General features: G+C 44.1%; 2 protein-coding genes across 3 annotated transcripts; both read left to right on the top strand.

Annotated features, from left to right (window-relative positions):
• The first annotated feature begins 303 nt into the window (after window positions 1–303).
• Window positions 304–2,139, top strand: cdpf1 (cysteine rich DPF motif domain containing 1). Its single transcript, XM_080492424.1, has 3 exons — window positions 304–473; window positions 648–759; window positions 1,169–2,139. The coding sequence occupies exons 1-3, from the start codon at window positions 361–363 to the stop codon at window positions 1,298–1,300; spliced, it is 357 nt and encodes a 118-aa protein (XP_080348550.1). The 5' UTR covers window positions 304–360; the 3' UTR covers window positions 1,301–2,139.
• Window positions 2,140–3,641: 1,502 nt separating this feature from the next.
• Window positions 3,642–6,515, top strand: cdkn1ba (cyclin dependent kinase inhibitor 1Ba). Of its 2 annotated transcripts, XM_080491677.1 has the most exons (3): window positions 3,803–4,377; window positions 4,720–4,872; window positions 5,116–6,515. In XM_080491677.1, the coding sequence occupies exons 1-2, from the start codon at window positions 3,975–3,977 to the stop codon at window positions 4,845–4,847; spliced, it is 531 nt and encodes a 176-aa protein (XP_080347803.1). In that variant the 5' UTR covers window positions 3,803–3,974; the 3' UTR covers window positions 4,848–4,872; window positions 5,116–6,515. The 2 variants fall into 2 exon arrangements, with proteins under 2 accessions (XP_080347804.1, XP_080347803.1); XM_080491678.1 differs by lacking the exon at window positions 5,116–6,515 and having other exon boundaries at window positions 3,642–4,377; window positions 4,720–4,951.
• The last annotated feature ends 14,392 nt before the right edge of the window (window positions 6,516–20,907 follow it).

Here is a 20,907-nt window from a genome sequence, read left to right on the forward strand (position 1 = left end):
TGAACAAATTTACTTCTACATCTATCTATCTATCTGTCTATCTATCTATCTATCTCAAACATGCCTTGACTCTTTACACATATATTTAATAAATGGGAACTGACAAAAAGAATACATTTAACTGTGTATTATTACAGGTGAAACATTTAAAAGTGCCTTTTCAGCAGTAAAAGTCTAAAAACATCCGAGGGTCGTTGTAGTATTTAAATATTTAACATCATACTACATTGACCGTGTGCCTTGTCTGTTGCAGTACTCCACCAGGTCTTTAGGTGGCGGTAGAGCACCGTGCAAACAAACGGTCGTTCACCGAATGGGGGCGAAACCAGGAACTAATGTAACTTTGTGCTGAGGAGGGAAATGGATCAAACTACGAGTGATATCCCTCCAAAAACATTTACTTGCCAGCTATGTGGTTTAAGCAGCCCTTTTACTTACTACGGCCAGAAACCGCCCAACACCAGAGCAATAGTGTAAGTGAAATGGCTCATTTCGAGAGCTCGGGGAGCTAAAAGCTAACGTCGTTAGCCGCTGCGCGACTGACTCGCGCTACGACAACAACCAAAACAATCCCACCTCTACGTTACATTTACGGCGTCAAAACCATCGGTGTACACTGCTAACAACCCCGTGTGTCCTTCCTGTAGGTTGCTTGAGGAGTGCTTTATGACGAAGGACCCCTTCAGTCCAGAGAAGGAGAAGTTTCTGGTCCTGGGATCGACGTGCAGTCTGTGCAGCCTGCGTGTCTGCGTTGCATCGGTGAGACTCCTCGAACGCCACAAGAACGTGATCGTGTAATCCAGCTGATCACACGCTCCTTGAGCCTTCGATGCACAAGTGTTGGTCTGTGTCTGCAGGGACAAATCAGCCTTGAGCCTGTGTGACCTGCCACTGTGCTGGACTTCCACCGTTTAGGGACATAAAATCTAATTTAAAAGCTGCACTTGTTGACCTGGCAGAGGAATCTGTGATTTCCAGGGTTTGTTTTTTTTGTTTCATCAGATGACCTGCTGAGTGATCTTCGTGACTGTGACGCTATCAGAATCAGTGAATCCAGTTCCCACAAATGTGTAGCGAATAATCCTGGGAATGAATGTGTCTCGTCCCACCAGGTGCTTCTGTGCGACTGGGGCACCGGTGTGAACCTTTTGCTGGGCTTTTCTTTCAGGACTGCAGTCTCTTCTACACCAAGAGGTTCTGCACGCGGTGTGTGAACAAACACCTGGACCAGTTCCCTCAGCAGATTCAGGCTGAGCTGGCGAAGAAGAGGCAACAGAGCTCCAAGACGGCCGTCTCGTGACGCAAGAGGTCCAGAAAACACAAAGTACCTTCACAGTGTTTTGGAAACATTCTTGAGAAAAGACTGGACATCAATCACTACAGGGGTTATTGTAACGTTGGGCGGGGGTGGGGTGGGGGGGATTAACATCGCCCTCCTTGACATTGCCAGTTTCTGCTTCAGGCTGGCAAATCAGACTGCAATGCCACTAGTATTTATTGTTCATACCAGTCTAGCTTTTGTTACAATTAAGTCCTGAAAAAGTTGTATTTTCTTAAACATTTAGCTTCTTTTTTTTTTTTAATAATTGTCCTGCCGGTGTTTTATTATTGATTAGATATGAATGTACAGAGCAAACGTTATCACAAATATCTGAGTAATTATTTTCATGATAGTGATGTCTTGTTCCATTCAGAAATGTATCTGGTAATTACAATATGTCATGAAAAGGACTAAAAGATCCATGTTTCTTCTCTCCTCAAATAATAATAAAAAAAAGGATGGAATACTGGAATACATAAGTCAGATTCCCTTTAGTGTCACACCTCTCTGGTTTACACATGGATTTATTTTTTAAGTAAAAAACAAAAGTAAAAGCCTCTGTAGGTGAGACCAGAGCCTTTGTGAATGTCTTTCCTGTGTGCCGCCACGCTGGTTACAAGATCAGTGGATTTTGTGCGAGTTAGATTTACTGATGCGGTCTCCGCACACCACTTGTGGTTCGATTAGATTAAGCGAAGCACATGAACATAAAGCTTCTTTATCCATCTGCCTCCTCTCCCTCCCTGTTTACACTTATCTAACAGATTGTGCGATCAGTGAATAAATCTCTCCCCCCCCCCCCCCCCCCCCGAAGTGGTAACGTTTGTGTTCGTGATTGGCTCCTACTACTCATTCACAGTCAGATGTTCAGTGGTTGCTGCTCTTGTCTGCAAAATGTAGGAACGCTCCCGTTCTGCACAGCGGCGTTTATTGTGATGGATCACAATCCTCAGGCCGACCCAATCCCTCCCGACTGTGAGGACAAGTCTCACCCGAGAGGCATTGCTTCTGCATGTGTGACCTTCACAAAATGTTCTCGTGCCTCGTTTCTCACTTTGCCCCGTCTAATGAGCCAAAATCCTGCTTTCACTCCGTGGATCACTCCGCACTGAGCCGGGGCGCAGTTCCGCGGCAGCATAAACACATTATAGATTGAGTGTGAGCCTGGCGATAACATCGATTAGAACAGATGGCCTCGCTGTATTTATCAGCGAGATGTTTTCAGTCTTTTCAAGGGTTAATTGAAACGGCATGGCCTCAAAGGCCAGTGGGTTTTTTCTTTTTTTTTTATTTCACTGGCAATCACTGCAGAGGAATGCAGATGACACTGGCTGTGGAGTTGAAGTTGGGACATTGTGAACTCCTGCCTAAGTAGCGCCTACTGTTGCCGTTTTCTCACTCAGTCGTTCCGAGGACATCTGCGCATCGGCGGGGCGTTCGCACAACGAATTCAATAAGGTTTGGCATTAACATCGGATTTCTTTTTCCCGCAGAATGAGACTCCCTCCCTCGGGAGGTAAATTTCTAGTGCATTTGAAAGCCCCGCCGCTCACTCGCTCCCGATCGGTGTTTGAATTCTAAGCACACACACACACACACACAAACCAACCCCGGTGGCAAAGTCTGACAGCGATAGGCACCATGCCAGCCATGACGGAAGGCCTCTGCTGCAAGCGCTGATGTCACCGGTGGCAGATTTCACTCCAGATTTCATTTTTTCATCCCCTATCTGCAGTAAGAACCACCTCGCTCTGCTGCAGCAGCACTGTCCTTCAGTGACCTTGACACTGATTGACTCAGGTGTGTGTTTACTATGTGACACCAAGTCAGATCAGGCTGCCACATCTCAGAATTCATAGTCATCTGATGATTGAGTCATGTGATAGTGAGACCACAGATACTATAACCCCCCCCCCCCCCCCCCCCCCCCCCCCCCCATACACACATACACACACACCCCTCCTTCCTTTGCTGATCACGTGTCAGTAAATATTTGACTTATCTCGTGCATCTTCCAGTGCATGGGCACACAGGTGCGAGCATACCGCATAAGAATTCAGTGAGTTTGAATCTCTAAAAAGTCGTCGGTCGATTAAAAGGACCCGTCTTGGAGTGTGTGACTGACCCCCACCCCCCACCACACCCGCCCGCTTTTCTTGACTCGGAATAATTAGGTCATATTCGCGCAGGGTGTTATTCCAGCGCGCCTCTGTTGTCGTTACCCCTGTTCAACTTTAAGAGCGCTCAATGGGCGGTCCCAGCGCGCAGACCAATGAATCGCCTTCTCTGTTTAAATAGTCCTTGATGTCAACTTTTCTTCACTCATAGCCTCCCTCCAACGCCATGTTGGCTGTTGTGACTTGACGTGTTTTCATCTGCCTTTACTACGGACTTGACAGGAGTGGCTCTCTTATTAAACACCCCTCCCCACCCACCCACCCACCCTCCCCACCTCTCTCTCGCTTCTTTTGGAGACGCGTTATTCCCATTTTGGATGATACACGCGGGACATGCATGCATTATTCCTCCCGTGGCTTTGCATCTGAAAAGGATTACAACTTGGAAATAGGAGGGGTTTTTTTGTGTTGTGTTTTTTTTTTTTTTTTTTTTAAAGGGTCTTGGTTCTCGTCTGTGCGTCGCGCCTCGCTGTCATATGTGCAACAAAATGTCAGATGTTCGCCTCTCCAACGCGAGCCCGACACTGGAGCGGGTGGACGCGCGGCAGGCGGACAACTCCAGACCGTCGGTGCGCAGGAACCTCTTCGGTACACCTGACCCGGCGGAGATACGGAGGTACGTGACGGCGACGCTGCAGGAGGAGGTGCGGGGCTTTCGGGAGACGTACAACTTCGACCCGGTGGACGAGCGACCGCTCGGTCCGGGGGATTACGAGTGGGAAGTGGACAGCGACCCGCCGGAGTTTTACCTCAGGGCACCTCACGGGAGCCGGGGAGGAGGCGACGTGCTCCGCGGTGACACCCGGCAGGACGCCGCCGGGGAGACGGAGCGACCGCCGGAGAAAAACGGTTCGAGGAAGAGACGATCGGACGGTTCAGGTGAGAGGGGAGCTGTCACGCAGTGTGTGTTTTTGTTTTTCCGTTTTCGCATTTTGGCGCTGCGCATCCGTGCGCCGCAAGGACGGAGGCGCAGGGAAACAGATGTGTCCCGGGTTCACCCGCAGCCTGATTTCTCTCTCTCATCATATCTGTGCTGCTTATTGTTAAAACGCACACTAGAAAGTTAAGTTTGTTTTTTTCCCCTCGATCACTCAATATAAAAGTTTGGGCAGGTGGACGCGTAAACCTCGTTTTCTTCTGCGCGTCCCTTTTTTTTTTTTTTTTTTTTTTTAATTTATTTTTTAAATTTTGTTTATTTACTTGTTTACTTTGCCCCGCCAGGTTCTTGCGCCAGTGACCGTCGGAGTAAAATTTTGCATACTGACGAAGACGACGATGAAGATGAGTCGGACGGTGCAGGAAGTGTGCGGAGACCCAGCGGGCCAGAGAGCAGCGCGGAGGCGCACTGAAAAAAAACCAACAACACAGTGCCAGGTTAGAAATCAGCATCAGTAATCAACTGCTTCCTTGCACCTACAAAACCATCAGCCCTGCAGACTTGCAGATTTTCTTTAAAAAAAAAAAAAAAAAAAAAAAAATAACAAAAACAGCTCTTACACAACACCCCTGTAGTGAGTGTTCACCTTTTTCTCAGCGTGCATGAAGGATTCCAAGTATAAGCAACTGCTTTTTCAATTGCACCATTCACCAGAACCGTTTCCTCTTTATGTCCCACAGAGCAGAGCGACCTGTTGCTGGTGGAATACTGTAGCCTTTTCTCATCATCTGACAGAGTGGAGAGACTTTTTTTTTTGTTTTTTTATTTTATTTTATTTTATTTTTTGTTTTTTTAAATCAGCCTTTTCTGACAGCAAGTGGGAAGAGGAGGAAGAGGAGGAGGCTGTTCAAGCACTGAATATGTACACTATCAAGTTTTGGCACTCACAATAATTAAATTGCCTCAAAAGCAGCAGACAATGTAGCAGTGTGCAAATGGATTTTTGCTCAATTTATTATATATATATATTTTTTGTTTATTTTTTATTATCTACTACCTATGTTTCAAAATGTAGCACATACGAAAGCATGTTATGCTTTTCATACCTGTTGTTTTTTTTTTCCGTTTATAATAAGTGTGTGAATCTGACTCGGGAAGTTGCAGTGCAATGTCCAACAGAGAACTATTATTTTGTTATAGTGGTCATTTGTATCTTTATTCAGGTAATTGATATACCTTTTCTTTTTTTTTCTTTTTTCTTTTTTAAATGCAGATTTCAAAAGTCAGGGTTTATGTGAAAGCAAAATGTCTTCACTTTTTCTGTGGCTTTATTCTCCCAGTGTTATATATCCTGGTTTTTGAAGGCCCAGATGGCCACACTGTAAGTTGAAGGTCCATCTTACTGGGAATAGCCATGATAGATAAAGTTTACATGCATATAATGTGTCCCTGTCTCCCATCTTTGTTTGTTTGATGTGTTTTGGGGTTGTTGTTTTTTTTTTTTGGGGGGGGGGGGGGCAAAGCTTGTGCCTTTTTCTTTTCTGGAGGGGTCAGGTTAGGGAGGGGAGGGTGGCTAAAACTGCTGAGCAATATCCAACCAAATTTGTTTTTTATAACAGTATTTGCTAATAATCCTAAGAGTTTTTTTTCTTAAATTTGGTAAGATCATATTTTTTAGCGACCTCCAGGTCCCGCCCTTTTGTGTAGTAGTACCTGTGGTCCGGGTTAACATAGATAAAATATGTTAAAGTCACCTGGACTTTTCTTTTTATGCAAATATGTGAATCAAAGAATTGCCTTCGCGGTGTGGATTTCATGTGGAACATGTCATTGCACTATTGTTAATTTTTCTTTTCTTTTTGTTGTTGTTGTGAGGGCAGAGAAACAAAGTGACACCGGCTCACTTGGGGTCAATCTTTGAAGTGTACCTGTGTGCGACTTTTTTTTTCTTTTCTTTTTTCTTTTCGAGAAACACTGAAAACATACTAACTTATTTATGTTGAGTGTCTTTGTGTGCGTGTGTGTGTGTGTACGTGTGTGTGTACAGCTTCCCAAAATGTCATTTTGTGCATTCTTTTTGTAAATATCTATTTTCATTATTGTTTCTAAGATAAATCAATAAATTTGCAAAACTGAGCCTAATAATGGATTGTTTACCTTGTGTGTATTTTAATTATAATTTTTTTTCAAACTGCAATTAAGGAAAAGTAAAGCTGTTATAACAAGTGTGTTTGCCCATTGCATTGATTGCCAACCGCTCCACCCTCAACAAACACTGGCTTTACATTTAGCATGGTCCAACCACTTACTCTTGCAGTCATGACACACATCAGAATATAACCACATCACAGGTTTCATCTGCTTTTGCACTCAGATGGATGACGGAGATTCAAAGTCCCTTATACATCTGTAGATAAGATACATTGCCAGTGAGGAAATATGTAGATTAAACTGGGGTTTTAGGGATCCGTTCGGTAGTGAGCTGAGTTCTGTGTGGATTATACTACTGCAGAATATGCATCTTGTAAGTCTCCACTGTACAAGGCTTCTTCTGAGTCAGATTGAAACAATTCGAAGAAGAGAAGCTGCAGCCCCGAGTGCCGATGCAGCACCAGGGTGCAGGCTGTGACTGTGCTGAATGCTTTCGGGCCAGCTCTGCTTCTAAAGTTGAAAACAACAAGGGTATGTCCTGAGGAAAAGAGGAGGAGGGTGTGGGGGGGGGGGTGGGGGGTGGGGGGGTGAAGTTAAAGGGATAGGCATGCACTTCCTCCAATCACAGCAGAGAGAAGAAAAGCAGGCCACTTAGGAGCCAGCCAGTCAGAGAGCAGTGGGCGGGAGTTCAGGACAGTACAGGCTGTTCTTTTCACGAGACACACACCACCCAATTAGTTTCATTGGCTGACTCTTTCCTGTTGATACCAGTGTGTAGGAGTCAAACACGGAGTGAGAGAGAGGGAGTTATTCCCATACTGGCTTACGAGTGTGTGGAGTAATTTCCAGTGAGATCATGGTCCTCTTTTCAAAACTTCTCTGATAGGATTGTGGCAATTCTTTTTGACAATCTTATATATTTTTTTTTTTGAAGACAACATGTACTTGTGACTTTCGAGCACAAAATGTCAAATACCAGAACCGTAGTAAAATGACGACTATATTTAGAGGCATGCGCAACATTGCAGAGAATGTTTTTTGTTTTTCTTCTACGGTCACTTCCTATTTGAGGATGTTTTTTTGTTGTTTTTTTCCCTCTGAAACTTGCCGATGGTTCCTATTTTGTCTGGAAATAATTCAGTCAGTCAAATTTTAGTTAAAGTATTCGGTCTTTGCTTTGAGCTTGACTTAGTGCATGTGGATATTTATGTGACTCTTCAGGGTCGGCTTTACAGTGAGAGATTTCATGTTTTTACAGGAGGTGAAAAAAAGACAAACCAAACACAAGGATGCTGGCGGCTTGCAGGTTTTTTAATGAACTTCGGGGACGCCTAATTCTTCCCGATGAAGTACAACGACTTCCCAAATCGACGGCCCGTTGCCTAGCAACTGTGAAGCCCAGTAAAACTGCAGGAGGTGACTGTGGCACGTGATCTATTATACAGTCTAGATATGTAAACACAACACTAACAAAGCTGTGCGGCTCAAATGACATCTGAATACTCGTCAGACAGTGGTCACACATAGAATATGACATGTAAGATACATTTTGTTAACGTCGCCCGTCTACTTAGGTCAAATCGTTCACTTTAGGAAAAGTCTTTTACGTTCGACGGACTCATATGACATTTAGAGATGGTTTGTTACTGAGTTCCAGTCCTTAAAATTCACTTTTTAGTTCCTTAGATTTCCAGTCCTGGTTTGAGGGAAGATAACCTATGAAGCAGTTTTCAAAAAGCGAAAAAAAAGAAAGAAAAAAAAATCTGTTTAGGTTGATGGTTTTCAGATTGGAACCACAAATCTCCTGGATCTGGCTGTTTGGCTTTAGTGCTCCAAAGTCACGTTTACCTTCTTGTCAGAATCCCCACTAACTGTTCAACAAATGCAAAACTGAATCACAGCATATTGATTTAATAAAACCAGAGCTCACAAAACACTTCTTAGAGTTAAACCCGCCTGACGAACAAAACGCAAGAACCTTTGTTAAATTCTGAGGTTTTCGAAGTTTCAGAGGAGCTTGTACTACACCGTCCCCCCTCAACTGTAATACATTTAGTTTGAATGCTGGACTTGATAATGTTTTGTTCAATATCGACTTTCGAATTTCTTCTCAAAACCGTAAAGGAAACAATATTGCCCTCAGCCCACAGTTTGAAAACCACTGGTTTGGACTAATCCGAGCTGAGTATAGTGTGATCCAAATATGATATCACCACTTTAAGAGATTTCAAAGAGCTGCACTGGGCATGACCTCAAAACCCCGGTCAACAGAGGGTGTGGTTGCCCTGCGTGTGTGTGTGTGTGTGTGTGTGTGTGTGTGTGTGTGTGTGTGTGTGTCTTCCTGCACACGCGAGTCTGTTACCCCGGCTTGACCTCTTTCATCATCGCGCTGAGCTGAAGAGAAAAAGACGATCACATGCGCAATACAGTCACGGCTTTGTTGACGTATACTAAACTGTACCTCTCAAGATACGCGAGCGGTTTAATCAGCCCCCGCCGCCGCCGCCGCCGCACAGTGGTTTCAAACCCCAGCCATCCTGAATCCGCCTCCCAGTCAGGAAAACACTTCCATATTCCCGGCGTTAAATTAGCAGGCCCCTAATTACCGCTGCAGATAACGAGAGAAGAAATGGGTCATAAAAGGCTGACATCTTGGAGCTGACGCTGTGCGGAGATATTCAGCAGAGGGCCTCGCAAAGTATGAGCTCATACCTTGGCAAAGTCCGATCGGAGGTGTGTGTGTGTGTGGATTTTATATTAGCAAACGTCTCACTTTATACAGGAAATACAACTTCCACATGTGTTTCAGGTTATTAATTTGTCAGATTTCTTTCCCCAAAACTTCATTAAAACTTTTTTTTTTTTTTTTACAAGGGCTGAGCTGTTTTACGTTTCCCTCTCCGCCGCGCCTCGTGGTCATGTGCTCTTGGCAGCGGCGCAAGCGGGAGAGATAAAGCGGAGATAGCCGAGCGGGAAGAAGGAAAGGAAGGGAGAGCGAGGTGGGAGACGAAGGAGGGGAGAGGCGGCGGAGGATCGAGTTAAAGAGCGGGGAGAAGGAGAAGGAGAAGGAGGAGAAGGCACGGCTCTTTGGCCGCGTCTCGCTGCATCCTGGCCAAATCGCATCCAGCGCAGGATGTAAACAAACTAATCTGCCAATGTGAAGCCTTTACACATTTTGGTTTTGCTCTGGGCTGGGTGACTCATGCAGCCCGGCTATGTGACCTCAGAGGCTGGCCGGCCTGCCCCAGTGCCGAAGTGTTTGGTTTGTCTTGCAGCAGGGGTCACTCAGGCTATGCAGGGCTGCCGCGACGCCTCCCAATGCACACAAGTACTGCTCGATAAAGCGAATGCAGACGACTGAATTCACTCGATCAGCGCAAAAACTAGACAGACAAGCTCCTTATTCTGGATGCCTTCTACATTTCAGCTGTAATGTGTGCAACTTAATCATTGCGCTGATACAATGCAAGCCAAACAAAGCCAAAGCTGTTTTTAATATAAAAGTCGTTCAAAAATAATTGCATCCGTCATGTGATTTCATGCTGCATGAGTGGTTTTCCACTTGGTTACTTTGCTGAGGAGCTGGAGGTGCGCTGGATATAAATACTAATTCAACTCCTTCGGTTTGTAAAAATGACTGAGCGCAGTTAACCAGTAAATGTTAACCACGGTATGAATTGTCACGACAATGCTGTCGCAACTTCACAGCTTTGGCCTCGTATCAAACATAACATAGAGAAAACAACAACATAACAGGCGGGTGCATCAGCTTCTACGACAGAGACTTGTGTACGTATCATCTACTTTTTCCTGATGTGTGGGACAACAGATGGACCCGATGACCCGAAGAGGAAAGCCACTGCTGAATCCGACAAAAAGCCACAAACGCACGAAAACGCTGAGTCGTCCTCCAGAGCGCCAGAATTCCACTCAGTTGCCTGGTTGCATTAGTTCACAAACTCGTCGGATTCCTCACTGCTGCTTCATGATATCTGCTACTATTAAGTCGAGTGTCTCTAATGGGAAGCAACAGCAGGATGTATTTGGTTTAGTTAGTTGAATCCTGAGTAAAAAGACTCGACCACTGAATGCCAGTTGAATTGATTCACTTTTAATTCTTCCTGCAAAAACATGTTCCTGACCTGACCTGTCCAGGTGTATCCTGCCCTCGCCCAGGGTAAGCTGAGATCGGCTTCTGCGCCCTGCGACCCTGCACACGTTCAAACAACATAGAAGATGGACGGATGGCGTCACGCTTCGCACGCGCACCAAAAGATAGACTGGCTTGGGTTCTTTCTGTAGAGTTTGCGTGTTCTCCTTGTCCACGCGTTTTCTCCTGCCGGTCAGCGTGAATGTGAGTCAAAATCTGTCTCTTTTGGTCGATTCTTAACATGCGTTTTGGGCGATCCCATCACTGCCCTGACTGTTTACACTTCTCCATATCCTGAGTTTCAACCACTTCAGATCGGATTGTGTTACCACCATTACTTCACTTCTGCTAAAGGCGCAGTTATGAGTCATCCATCTTGCACTGAAAGGTGCGAAACGCCCGTTAACACCAGGTGTAAACCGACTTTTCGTCTTTGCCCTGGAGAAGTAAATGTGAAATATTGCTTCTGGTTAAAGTGCTTATGAATGATAGGGGTGGATTTCATAGAAATCACAAGTATAAAGACAGTGAATCATTGCGATGTGGAAACGAGCGGCTTTAGACCTCAAGGCCACTCAAACGTTGAAGTTTTCTTCCTTTCTTCGGGGACTGCAAACACACCATCATGGCTCAAGCATGCAGCTTTTAGTTCTCTCATCTGACCCTGAGGGTTCAGTGACGCGTGCCCGAAACAGGAAGAGCAGAAGAGCGACTCGGTTGAAATGAGGCAATAATCAAGTCTTGAAGTGACTCGTGTTATAGCCAATAACCTGAGGCCATGTCTTTTTTTTTTTTCCCTGCGTGCACAACAGTCGTGCTCATGCAGAGCTCAGTATATGTGTGTTTCCATATGTTCCGGGAACAAGATTAACCTGAATGCTTCGTTCTCTGAAAATCAGACCTGAAAAGCAGGGAGGGCGATTTCGCCTTTAATCACTGACGGGTTTTGTTTTTTTTTATAATTGCATGTGTGTATGCAAACATAGCACGCAACCATGCACTTACGGTGTAATCTGAGTACGCGTGTGACTGGCTGACCTCAACGCACGCTGCTTATTTTACTGACTTATGTAACCGGGTACTGAGGTATTGTGTTTTGAGTCGACGCTGTGTAAATGTCACTTCTGCAACATGTTGCGAAAAAAGTAAACAACACAGACAAGAAATCAGGCTCAGATAATCTCTGAACCTCACAGCGGTGATCTTTTTTTTTTTTTTTTTCAGTTGTTTTTTTTTAAAGCGATGAGTAATGTTTGACCCGAGGACAGACGTGTGACTACAGGAAGTATCAGCGCTCGCAGGTCAGGCTCAGGTCAACGCTAACTCTTCTAATGTGTCTGATTGGTGCTATGACTGGGTGAGTTCGGGTCGCGACCCTTTGGAGGGGCTAGTTGAGGGCGGAGGGTCGGTGGGAGGGGGGTTTGTTAAAGGCTCGGTCACTACATAAAGGCCGCGGGGAGATTGTTTAATTCTGCTTGGGGTCAGAGACGGAGATTAAGAGGAGCGTACGGAAAGAGGTGGCATGTCTGATTTGACCAAAATCCTTCAGGCTCCAGGCATTTAGGTCGGCGCTTCGGAGGTGGAGTTTTTAAACCACACGTGCTTCATATTACTCCCCGTTTTCCAAAGCATGCCATTAGCTTTTAAATTGATTAGCGAATGTTTCTGTTAGCTTTTCCGTTCAGAAAGGTCAGTTGAGACACCGTTAAGTGGTCTTTCAGTTTAATTCGTCACTCAGTGACGTCTTCTCGAGCAGTGTCGTCTGTGAGGTGTTATAAAGTCGTTTGAGCTGAAAACTCAGTGAGTTTAACAATATTTCAATAGGTCAAGTATGTTTATGTCTTTCTTTCTTTCTTAAAACGAGTTAAGCTTTTGTTTGTCATGCTGATGTGTGTTTAATCTTTTTACAACTTCACAGTCTCTACTGTGGACTTCCAGACTTCCATCGGACTGCCATTAAACTGCTCATGACTACATTTGCGAGCAGATTGACGTCTGTTTTTTTCTGACGTTTCCTCTGTGCAATTCTTGTTTTTGATGCGAAGGATCACACCGGCACAACACTTGCATCCGAATTCCTTTTAACCGGACAAAACGTGAGAAATGTGAACCAGTTTCTTTCAATGTAAGAATTATGAGATTAAGCATTAAAACAGTTGATTGACTCAACTCAGTCATTTTAAATCAACATTGCCTTCGTGAAGGATCAAATTTGAAACGTCTGTGGGTTCGATGAAACAGTTCTATCCCTTCATTAAAGCCTGCTGTCATTACACTGACTCTACACAGAGTCACTGTTAATTCTCTGCTGGCTGGTAGCCGTGTGTTGATAGTGTTGGTTTTTAAGTATGTTGCATTGTATATTTAAAATTTGTATTGATCTTGTTTTTTGTCATGTACATGAAATGTATTGTATTTTGGTTGATGAAGAAAAGATGTCGTCCAATGCTGCTGGGGCGTTCAGCAGTTCTTCGTTTGAAGTGAGATTGAGATCACCTGTGAGCCGATCGCAGCGCTCTGATTGGTCGACCTCTGTGAGACCAGAGAAGGAAGTAGACCAGGTGAAAGATGTTGGGCATGGAAGAGGCAAAATGCTGTTCCACAGGAGAGCGAGGGGGGGGGGTGAGCAAAAAGCTGGAAAAAAAAAAAAGCAGCAAATGGCCTCTTGCTAGGACTCACCAGGCAGTCGCCCGGCGATGGGAGAAAGACGAACCAGCTGATGAAGAACCGGCGGTTCGGCCTACAGTGGATACCGTGAGTCCGCCAGCCGTCAGCTTTGTGAAAGAGGAGGGACACTTTATCAGGATTTACGTTCAGGAGGCTGGAAAACCCCCGATTAACTCTGTGGAATAGAAATATTTAGCTCGTCGGAACCAAAACAAAACAACAAAACTGATGTCACTATTCACAGAGCCAAGCAACTTGAGGCAATTTCAACACTCTTTACATGCAAAATTGTGAAAAGTAATAGTAATCACATGATGCCACGGGCAGCAGGAGTTTATCAACCATGCTTCGTTAATAATTGTGATAGCCTGCTTTGGATAAAGCGTTCATCTGTAATGAAAAGCATGTGGGGCTTTTTTTTTTTGTTTTAATGTGCCGAATGACGCTGCTCACAAGTAACTTCCTCCGGTTGCAAACAAATTCAGATCTCGCTGCGATCGTCTGCAGGCCAAATCCCACAGACGTAACCTTTACCACAATCACTTTTTCCTTGCCGCTGGTGGCTGGATGAAAGCTGCACACGCTGCAGTTTTCAGAAACACTTGAGGCCGCCTTACGTTGCCCAATATTGAGCGGCGGGTACGAGCTGCGAAGCTCAGCATGTGACTGTCACCGTGGTGGAAGGGCGATAATGGAGGCTGGCTATTAGAGCGTCTGTGCTGAGAGTCACGACTGAGTGGAGAGACGCCGTGACCCCTCCCCTTCATTTATTGAGTTTCTATTTTGACCTCCCATTTGTTTGCTCATCTCACCCCAACACACGAGTGAAAGCTGAAAAGGTCTTTAGGTTAACCCCCCCTCTCTTTTTTTTTCTGTGTGTGTGTGTGTGTGTGTGTATGCACAAATGTAAGTTTGTTTTTGGACGAGGGCAACATGGGTGAAAGGCAACTGACCTTTTCCAGGGAATACAATCTGGCCCCGAGGCTGACACCCATGTGATTTGACGTAAGATAGGAAGTCGCGACCTCGGCCGACTGACACATCTAATGAATCCCCAGAGGGAGAAGGAATTGAGCGGCGGGGAAACTCGTTCCGCTTCTCTGATGTCCTCTAATCTGTACTCTTCCTCTTATTCTTTTGACAATCAAACAATGCTTTCTGCACCACCATTTCAGATAAAAATCTGAACACTGTGTGGTTGAGCGGGCAACATTTTCATTTTGATTTTTTTACTGAATCCTAACCCAGTTTCACACTTTAACTTACTTGTGTTGTCAGTAATATTGTGGACCAACAAATAGCTGTGCATCTGTTTTCTAAATCTGTAAAGACTTTGGCCCTTCAGCCAGATCACTCAAAGGAAAACTTTTCAGTTTGCTAAAACTGATTTCGCTTTATGATCCTTGATAACGATTTTGATATTATTCACCATGGAGACCTTGAAATACCTCCAGTTTTGGCCTGATATTGTTCTGATCGATATGAAGTTGGAACGACCAAAGTCTCACTGCATCTCACAGTGCTCCAGTCTATGGCTCCTCACAAACCAAATACAATGCAAATGGAACGTAACAACTTCCGTAACGTCCGCTATAATTGCACGGCAGTTTGTTTGTAAATCCGCAGTACCTGTGCTGCTATTCAGAGTAATGTTGTGTGTCTGTATCTGAACTCAGGCCTGTCCACAAGATAATATTACAACCATGACAACAGGCCCCCTCCATAACAAAATAGAAATGATAAGGTGATTGACACAGTGATTAGGCATATCTGAGACGTTTCCCGGTTCACAACGTACAACCCACATCGGGGTCTGGGAGCTGCCCAGTCCAGCCACAACCACAGTCAGGAGTTCAGTTTATTGCGAGGCGAGCGCATCCTCTCCGCTGCCACTGGCCGCATTTATCCTGGCCGCCTCAATTTACCCAGAGAAATGATTTGCAGATGTTTAAAAACCCCACATCTGCAGCATCAGCTCCATGCTGCTGATTTGCGTTCGACTGCTGCTGCGAGAGAAGTGGAGCATTAGTCACTGAAAAGGCCATCTCCCCTCCGGGTTTGGAAGAAACCACAGCATGGAGGTGACTGGTGGGAGGCAGACGTGTGTTTTTAAAATTGATGCCAAACATCATATTGCAAGTAGGATTGACTCAGGAATACCTTTTCAAGAAATGTATATTTGAGTCTCGACATTTTTAACTTGACAGCCTCGCTGCATCAAGATGGTTGTTGGACAGATGAGGTTTTTTTTTTAAATTCAAAATGTAGGATTTTGTTCGGTTTTAGAGGAAACGTAGATAAAGAAGACGTGACTGCAGTTTGTTTTTCGAAATCTTTATTAGGGTGTTAGGGTCGTTGCTATAAGTTGCAACCAACTTTCACACATACACGCACACCGCTGCTTCCCACACATTCTCACTGTTAAAGTTCCCCTATGTATTTAGCATTTAGAGACACGTATTGAAGAACGCAACACAAGCTCAAGGGACATCAGACACCTTTTTGGCATCGATCACATCAAAAGAGGGCAAGAAAACCTGCACCCACGCAGGCAGTGGTGAACTGTGTGTGTGTGTGTGTGTGTGTGTGTGTGTGTGTGTGTGTGTGTGTGTGTGTGTGTGTGTGTGTGTGTGTGTGTGTGTGTGTGTGTGTGTGTGTGTGTGTGTGTGTGTGTGTGTGTGTGTGTGTGTGTGTGTGTGTGTGTGTGTGTGTGTGTGTGTGTGTGTGTGTGTGTGTGAAAGAGAGGAGGAAGCAGTGAGCTCTAACAGAAAACAACAAGTCTGTCTCTGGTGAAACCACAAACCAAATGTCACATCCAGTACAACACAGTTAAAAGAAAACCACCGAGTGCGTTTCTCACAACAAAACAAATACATTCCCTTTCTTTTTGTTTTTAATTCTAGCGTTTCTGTCTTTAATTTCACGAAGCATTTTGAAAACAAAAAGAACCTGCATGTTTCGAGTCTGACTTGTATGATATCGCTTAACAAATACGGCACCACCTGCATATCTCTCCTCTGGACATTAGCCATCTGTTCACTATAAATGCACACATACACACACACACACACAATGGAAATTAGCCCACATTGAAATCAACAAAGCACACCTGTGAGTACCTGGGCCGCGTCCAATAACATAGTCCCTTTTTATGATTGATGATGCATTTAAGCTTCTGATAAAGTGTAATGAGGCTGTATAGGTGGATTATTAACTGTGATTAAGCTGCAGGGTCATTGTATAAACCGAGCGCATGCTGGGTTTGCCTCAAGTGCACTGGGACAAAGTGCAGTGTGCAACAATCAACTGACAGACTGATGAAAAAGCTGGAGTCGTTGATTTTGACAAGGTTCAAAATTCAACTCTAAAAAAAAAAAAAAAAAAAAAAATGACAGCAGACATCAGCTCTTAGTGTTTGAGGGACATTTGTCGCCGGAGACTTGTCACACTTTACTAATGTCCTTGAGCTGCTGATTAATTTCATGCAAGGGTTACTTATCCTGGATTTTATTCCACATCTGCTTATCTTTCTGCGTTCAGAAGCCAAGTTTAGTCTCGTTCTGCAGAAGTGAGATTGTTCCAGTAGCTCCTATTTGCTGCGAATGATCCTCCTGCAATATGCCAGTTCAAGCCTTTTTTAAGTTTAGAGTCAACTCTGTACAGTTTTTCTTCCTTTATCAGCATGACGTTCTGATCAAATGGACGGTTACAAGGACTTGTCTCTCTGTTTTTTTTTTTTTTTTCGTTGTTGCATTAATGAGCCTTTTCACAATCAAAACCAGCACAAGATTAACCTCCATTGTTATGGGTTGTTGTTGTTGTTTTTGTTGCAGGGGTTCTGTTTTCTCCCCCTATTGCTTTATTCTAAATACGCCAGTTTCTTTCCACAGTCGAAAACAAAATGTGTTTGAAGTTAGTTTGTTTCCGTGTCTCCCTGCGTTTGCCCTGTGATTGACCTGTTGTGGGATTGTGATTGTCTCCATTAGCCAGTCTATTCTGTGTTTGGACCCCTCCACCCCAGTGTCACCAGGAATACACTCCAACCGACTTTAGATAAACATACCCAAGAAATCTAATTGTTAGTTGCCAAGTACTGAAAACCATGTGAAAGTACCTTGTTTAATAGAATAGCTTTGGATGGGATGAGTGTGTGCAAACTTACATAAGCATATGTACACACCGGTTATACAGCCTTTTAAATCTTGTTTACTCTTCCCACTGTTCCATAAACGTGGCTTGTTTTATCTGTGTTCAGCGTGTCCAAGGTTAACGCCGCTGCATCGGCGACGGTCGCAACTAGAGGTGTTATGTTTGTGTTTCATTATCATTAATGCAATATCTGGAGAAGGCCTTGGGGAGGATTGTTTTTTCAAATTTGGCAAAAATGTTCCTTCTCACTCAAGGGTGACGTGATTAGATATTGGGTCAAAAGTCTCTGACTTCAAATATAAAATGTAGTCTTACTAGTTACTCCTACCCTAACTTTACTCTGACTTTATTTTTCCAAATGGATACTTCAATGTGTGTCGCCATGGTGACACGAGCACCATGCTTATTAAAAGGATAGGTGTATCATGTCAGCTGACATTGCAATGGCTTACTAACACTTCCTGCAGACGTACTCTGAACTATGAGCTTTAATATAATCATAACGTATCCGTTAAATTGGCCCCTATAAGCTTGACAAGTTTCTGTAATGTCATTATGACAACAGTATCCGATAAATGTCCAAGGCAACAGTATTTGGAGAACTTTTTTTTTTCCACTTTTCTACTTTACTAACTTGCCAGTCTTGTGTTAAGAGAAATTCAACTTTACATTAAAAAATGACCCTTGAGAAAAGTAATTAAAGTAACAAATATAACAGCCAATGCTAATAGATGTCTATGTGGCTTAATATTGAGCTCAGTTGTTATTTGTTGAGCTACTTTTATGTCAGTCAGAACAAAGATAACCATAATGCAAGTTAACATGATTTAAAAAAACAAAAAAGTGAACATGCTTTCCTATTAATTTCTTAATGAAGCACACTTGCGTGACTCATAGTAATAATTTAAGCAGATGTATATGTATATTGCACTATTTGAAACCACAAACAATATTTGGGCCTGTAAGAAGCCATATGAGAGATGATAAAGTCCAAGGTCATGAATGCAGGGGGTAACAGTGCAGATTCATAAGATACTTCTAAGCATTAGAGATTGGTCGGAAAACTTGCGGGTTTGAGCAAAATGAAACCAGAACATGACTGTTGCTGTCTGTCATACAGTTCATTTCTGCGACTTAGTGCCCTCTGAGTTTAATCTCTGGCTCCAAAGCGGCCCATAAAATGGGCCATAATTGTTATGTAGATGAGCGATGGGGTTATGTCCTCGGGTATATAAATATATCTTTATATGAGGGCTTGTAGGTAATGAACAGTCATTATGATAGGGGCTGTCTTAGATTGCTTGCTGAGTCACATCCCGAAGGCTCCCCGCTGCAGCGCAAACACATGCACAGAATGCGGGCAGCGTTCTTTTTCTTTTTTTCTTCTTGCCTGCAAAAGAGGGAACAGAAGAGGAGTGAGCGAAGGAGCGAACAGAGGGCAGATAGCTGAAACCAAAAGCTTTTCACCGATCTGACAGAGAAAGAGAGATAAATGTAGAAAATGAGCCTGGCAGAGAGGAAAAGAGTGAGGAGGCTGAAATAAATGGAGAAATCCTACCACCCAACTGCAGGAATGTCTCGGCTTTCACATCTTCTGCCATCATCAGCACAGAAAGGGAGGGAGGACTGGTGTGTTTGGCAGCAACACCCACTAAATCAAACACAAGAGCTGCAGCGAGTGGAAACCACTGCGAGGAAACCATGAATATGATTTTGACGTTATCTGCGGCAGTTCTCCTATCTGGTCCTGCACTACTGGAGTTCTCCCGGTAATCTCGCATTCGAAGGCTTTTCTGGAGTCGGATAAAACCAGAGGGGACGGCGTTATCACGTTCGCCAGGAGAGCAGAAGTGCACACGCAGCATCTCGTAGAAGCCAATAAAACATCAACCAAACTGTTCGCCACGGAGCGCAGCGCGCCGAAAATACGCTCCTGAAACAAGCCGCTGTAGTTTCCTGATTTTACTTTATTTATTATGTCATGTTCGCTTACAGAAAATAAGCTTTGTGTGCAAAACTGCAGGTGCACCATTTCCAACAGTTGCAGCCTGTATATAAAGACTCCGGCAGCGGTTCACAATGAAATCCTATAATCGTGAAAAACATTACAAAACCCGTCTTTCAACCAAAAATTGCAACTTGTCTGGAGACGAGGCTCGTGCAGTGTGAGAGATGTGGAGGCGCAACTTGTTACCGGCTTTGTGAGGAGTGGCTCATCCTCCCACACTTTGAAAACCTCTGCCTTTTAAAGTATTGAACAAGCCCACCACAAAACAACAGAGGGGAGGCTGTTCATGACATTACAGGAACTTCTGAAGAACGAAACGGCACCATAAGCCAAAAAAGAAAATGAATAATAAACATTAAAGCTTCAGATGAAAGTTGTTGTTTAACCCTGTTGAACAAGACAATGAGATGATGTGTTGCGTGTCAGCTTGCAGCGTTTGTTGTGTTGCTCTCAAGCAAGGAAAGACTTCAATATTGCAAAAGCCTGGAGAACGAGTTGATTTTAGGATATCTTACCCCATCGGAAATATTTGATCAGTTCCAACTGAAGAAGACCTGTGTCATCTGCTCGAGTGGTGTAAATCATTAACAGACTAACCTCTGTTATATGAAACGTGGGACTCTGTGACGCCCTTCTAGTTTGCAGTAACTAAAAGGACGAAAGGCGGCAATCCGCTTTAAGAGGAAGCCAGAATATGGTTTTACGTGATATATGAAAGGCATGCAATTAAATTGACCACCTTTTTTGTAACTAAACAGACCTCTGAAGTCATTCAGATATTTTCTGAAAGTTGCATTTCACTGCACGTTTAAGTGAAACTATCACAACCCAATGACTTCTAATGGTCAGTCAGTTGGCGCGTTTCTCATTGAACTACCTTTTCATCTTGGGATAAGCCCCGAAGGGGGTCATTTTCTCATTCCCGCCGATCTAGAAAAAGGAAGGAGTGGTTTTTTTTGGGAGGGGGTTATCACCCTGGTCTCTAATTTCCAATGTTGTCCGGGAACCTACCCACCGCCGGCGGGACCGCTGGTCAACTTCAAAGTGTCACAAGGTCAGTGGTCAAACTGTTTGTCTTCCTCCCTACAAAAGAGGAGTCAGTAGACCATGTAGAAGGTAGAAGGAATGAGGAGGAGATCTTATCTGGGCAATGTATGTTTTGCTAAAGAGGAAACTCGACTTTAAAGTGGCTTATAGAATTTATTTAACCTTGTTCGCCCTCTATGTACCACAACCACCCCCCTAACTGCCCTGAGACGTGCCTCTTCCTGCATTTACTGAATGTACTCCAGTCCACGGCAATATTTCATCTATGTGTAGTTAGGAGAATAATTTGTATGTCAATGTTAGTTCAAGGCGACGGGTTTGGGAAATGATACCGTGAGAGTGGTAAGAGTTAACCAGATG

The sequence above is a fragment of the Lipophrys pholis genome (genome assembly GCF_963383615.2).
Source record: "Lipophrys pholis genome assembly, chromosome: 22".
Taxonomy (NCBI): domain Eukaryota; kingdom Metazoa; phylum Chordata; class Actinopteri; order Blenniiformes; family Blenniidae; genus Lipophrys; species Lipophrys pholis.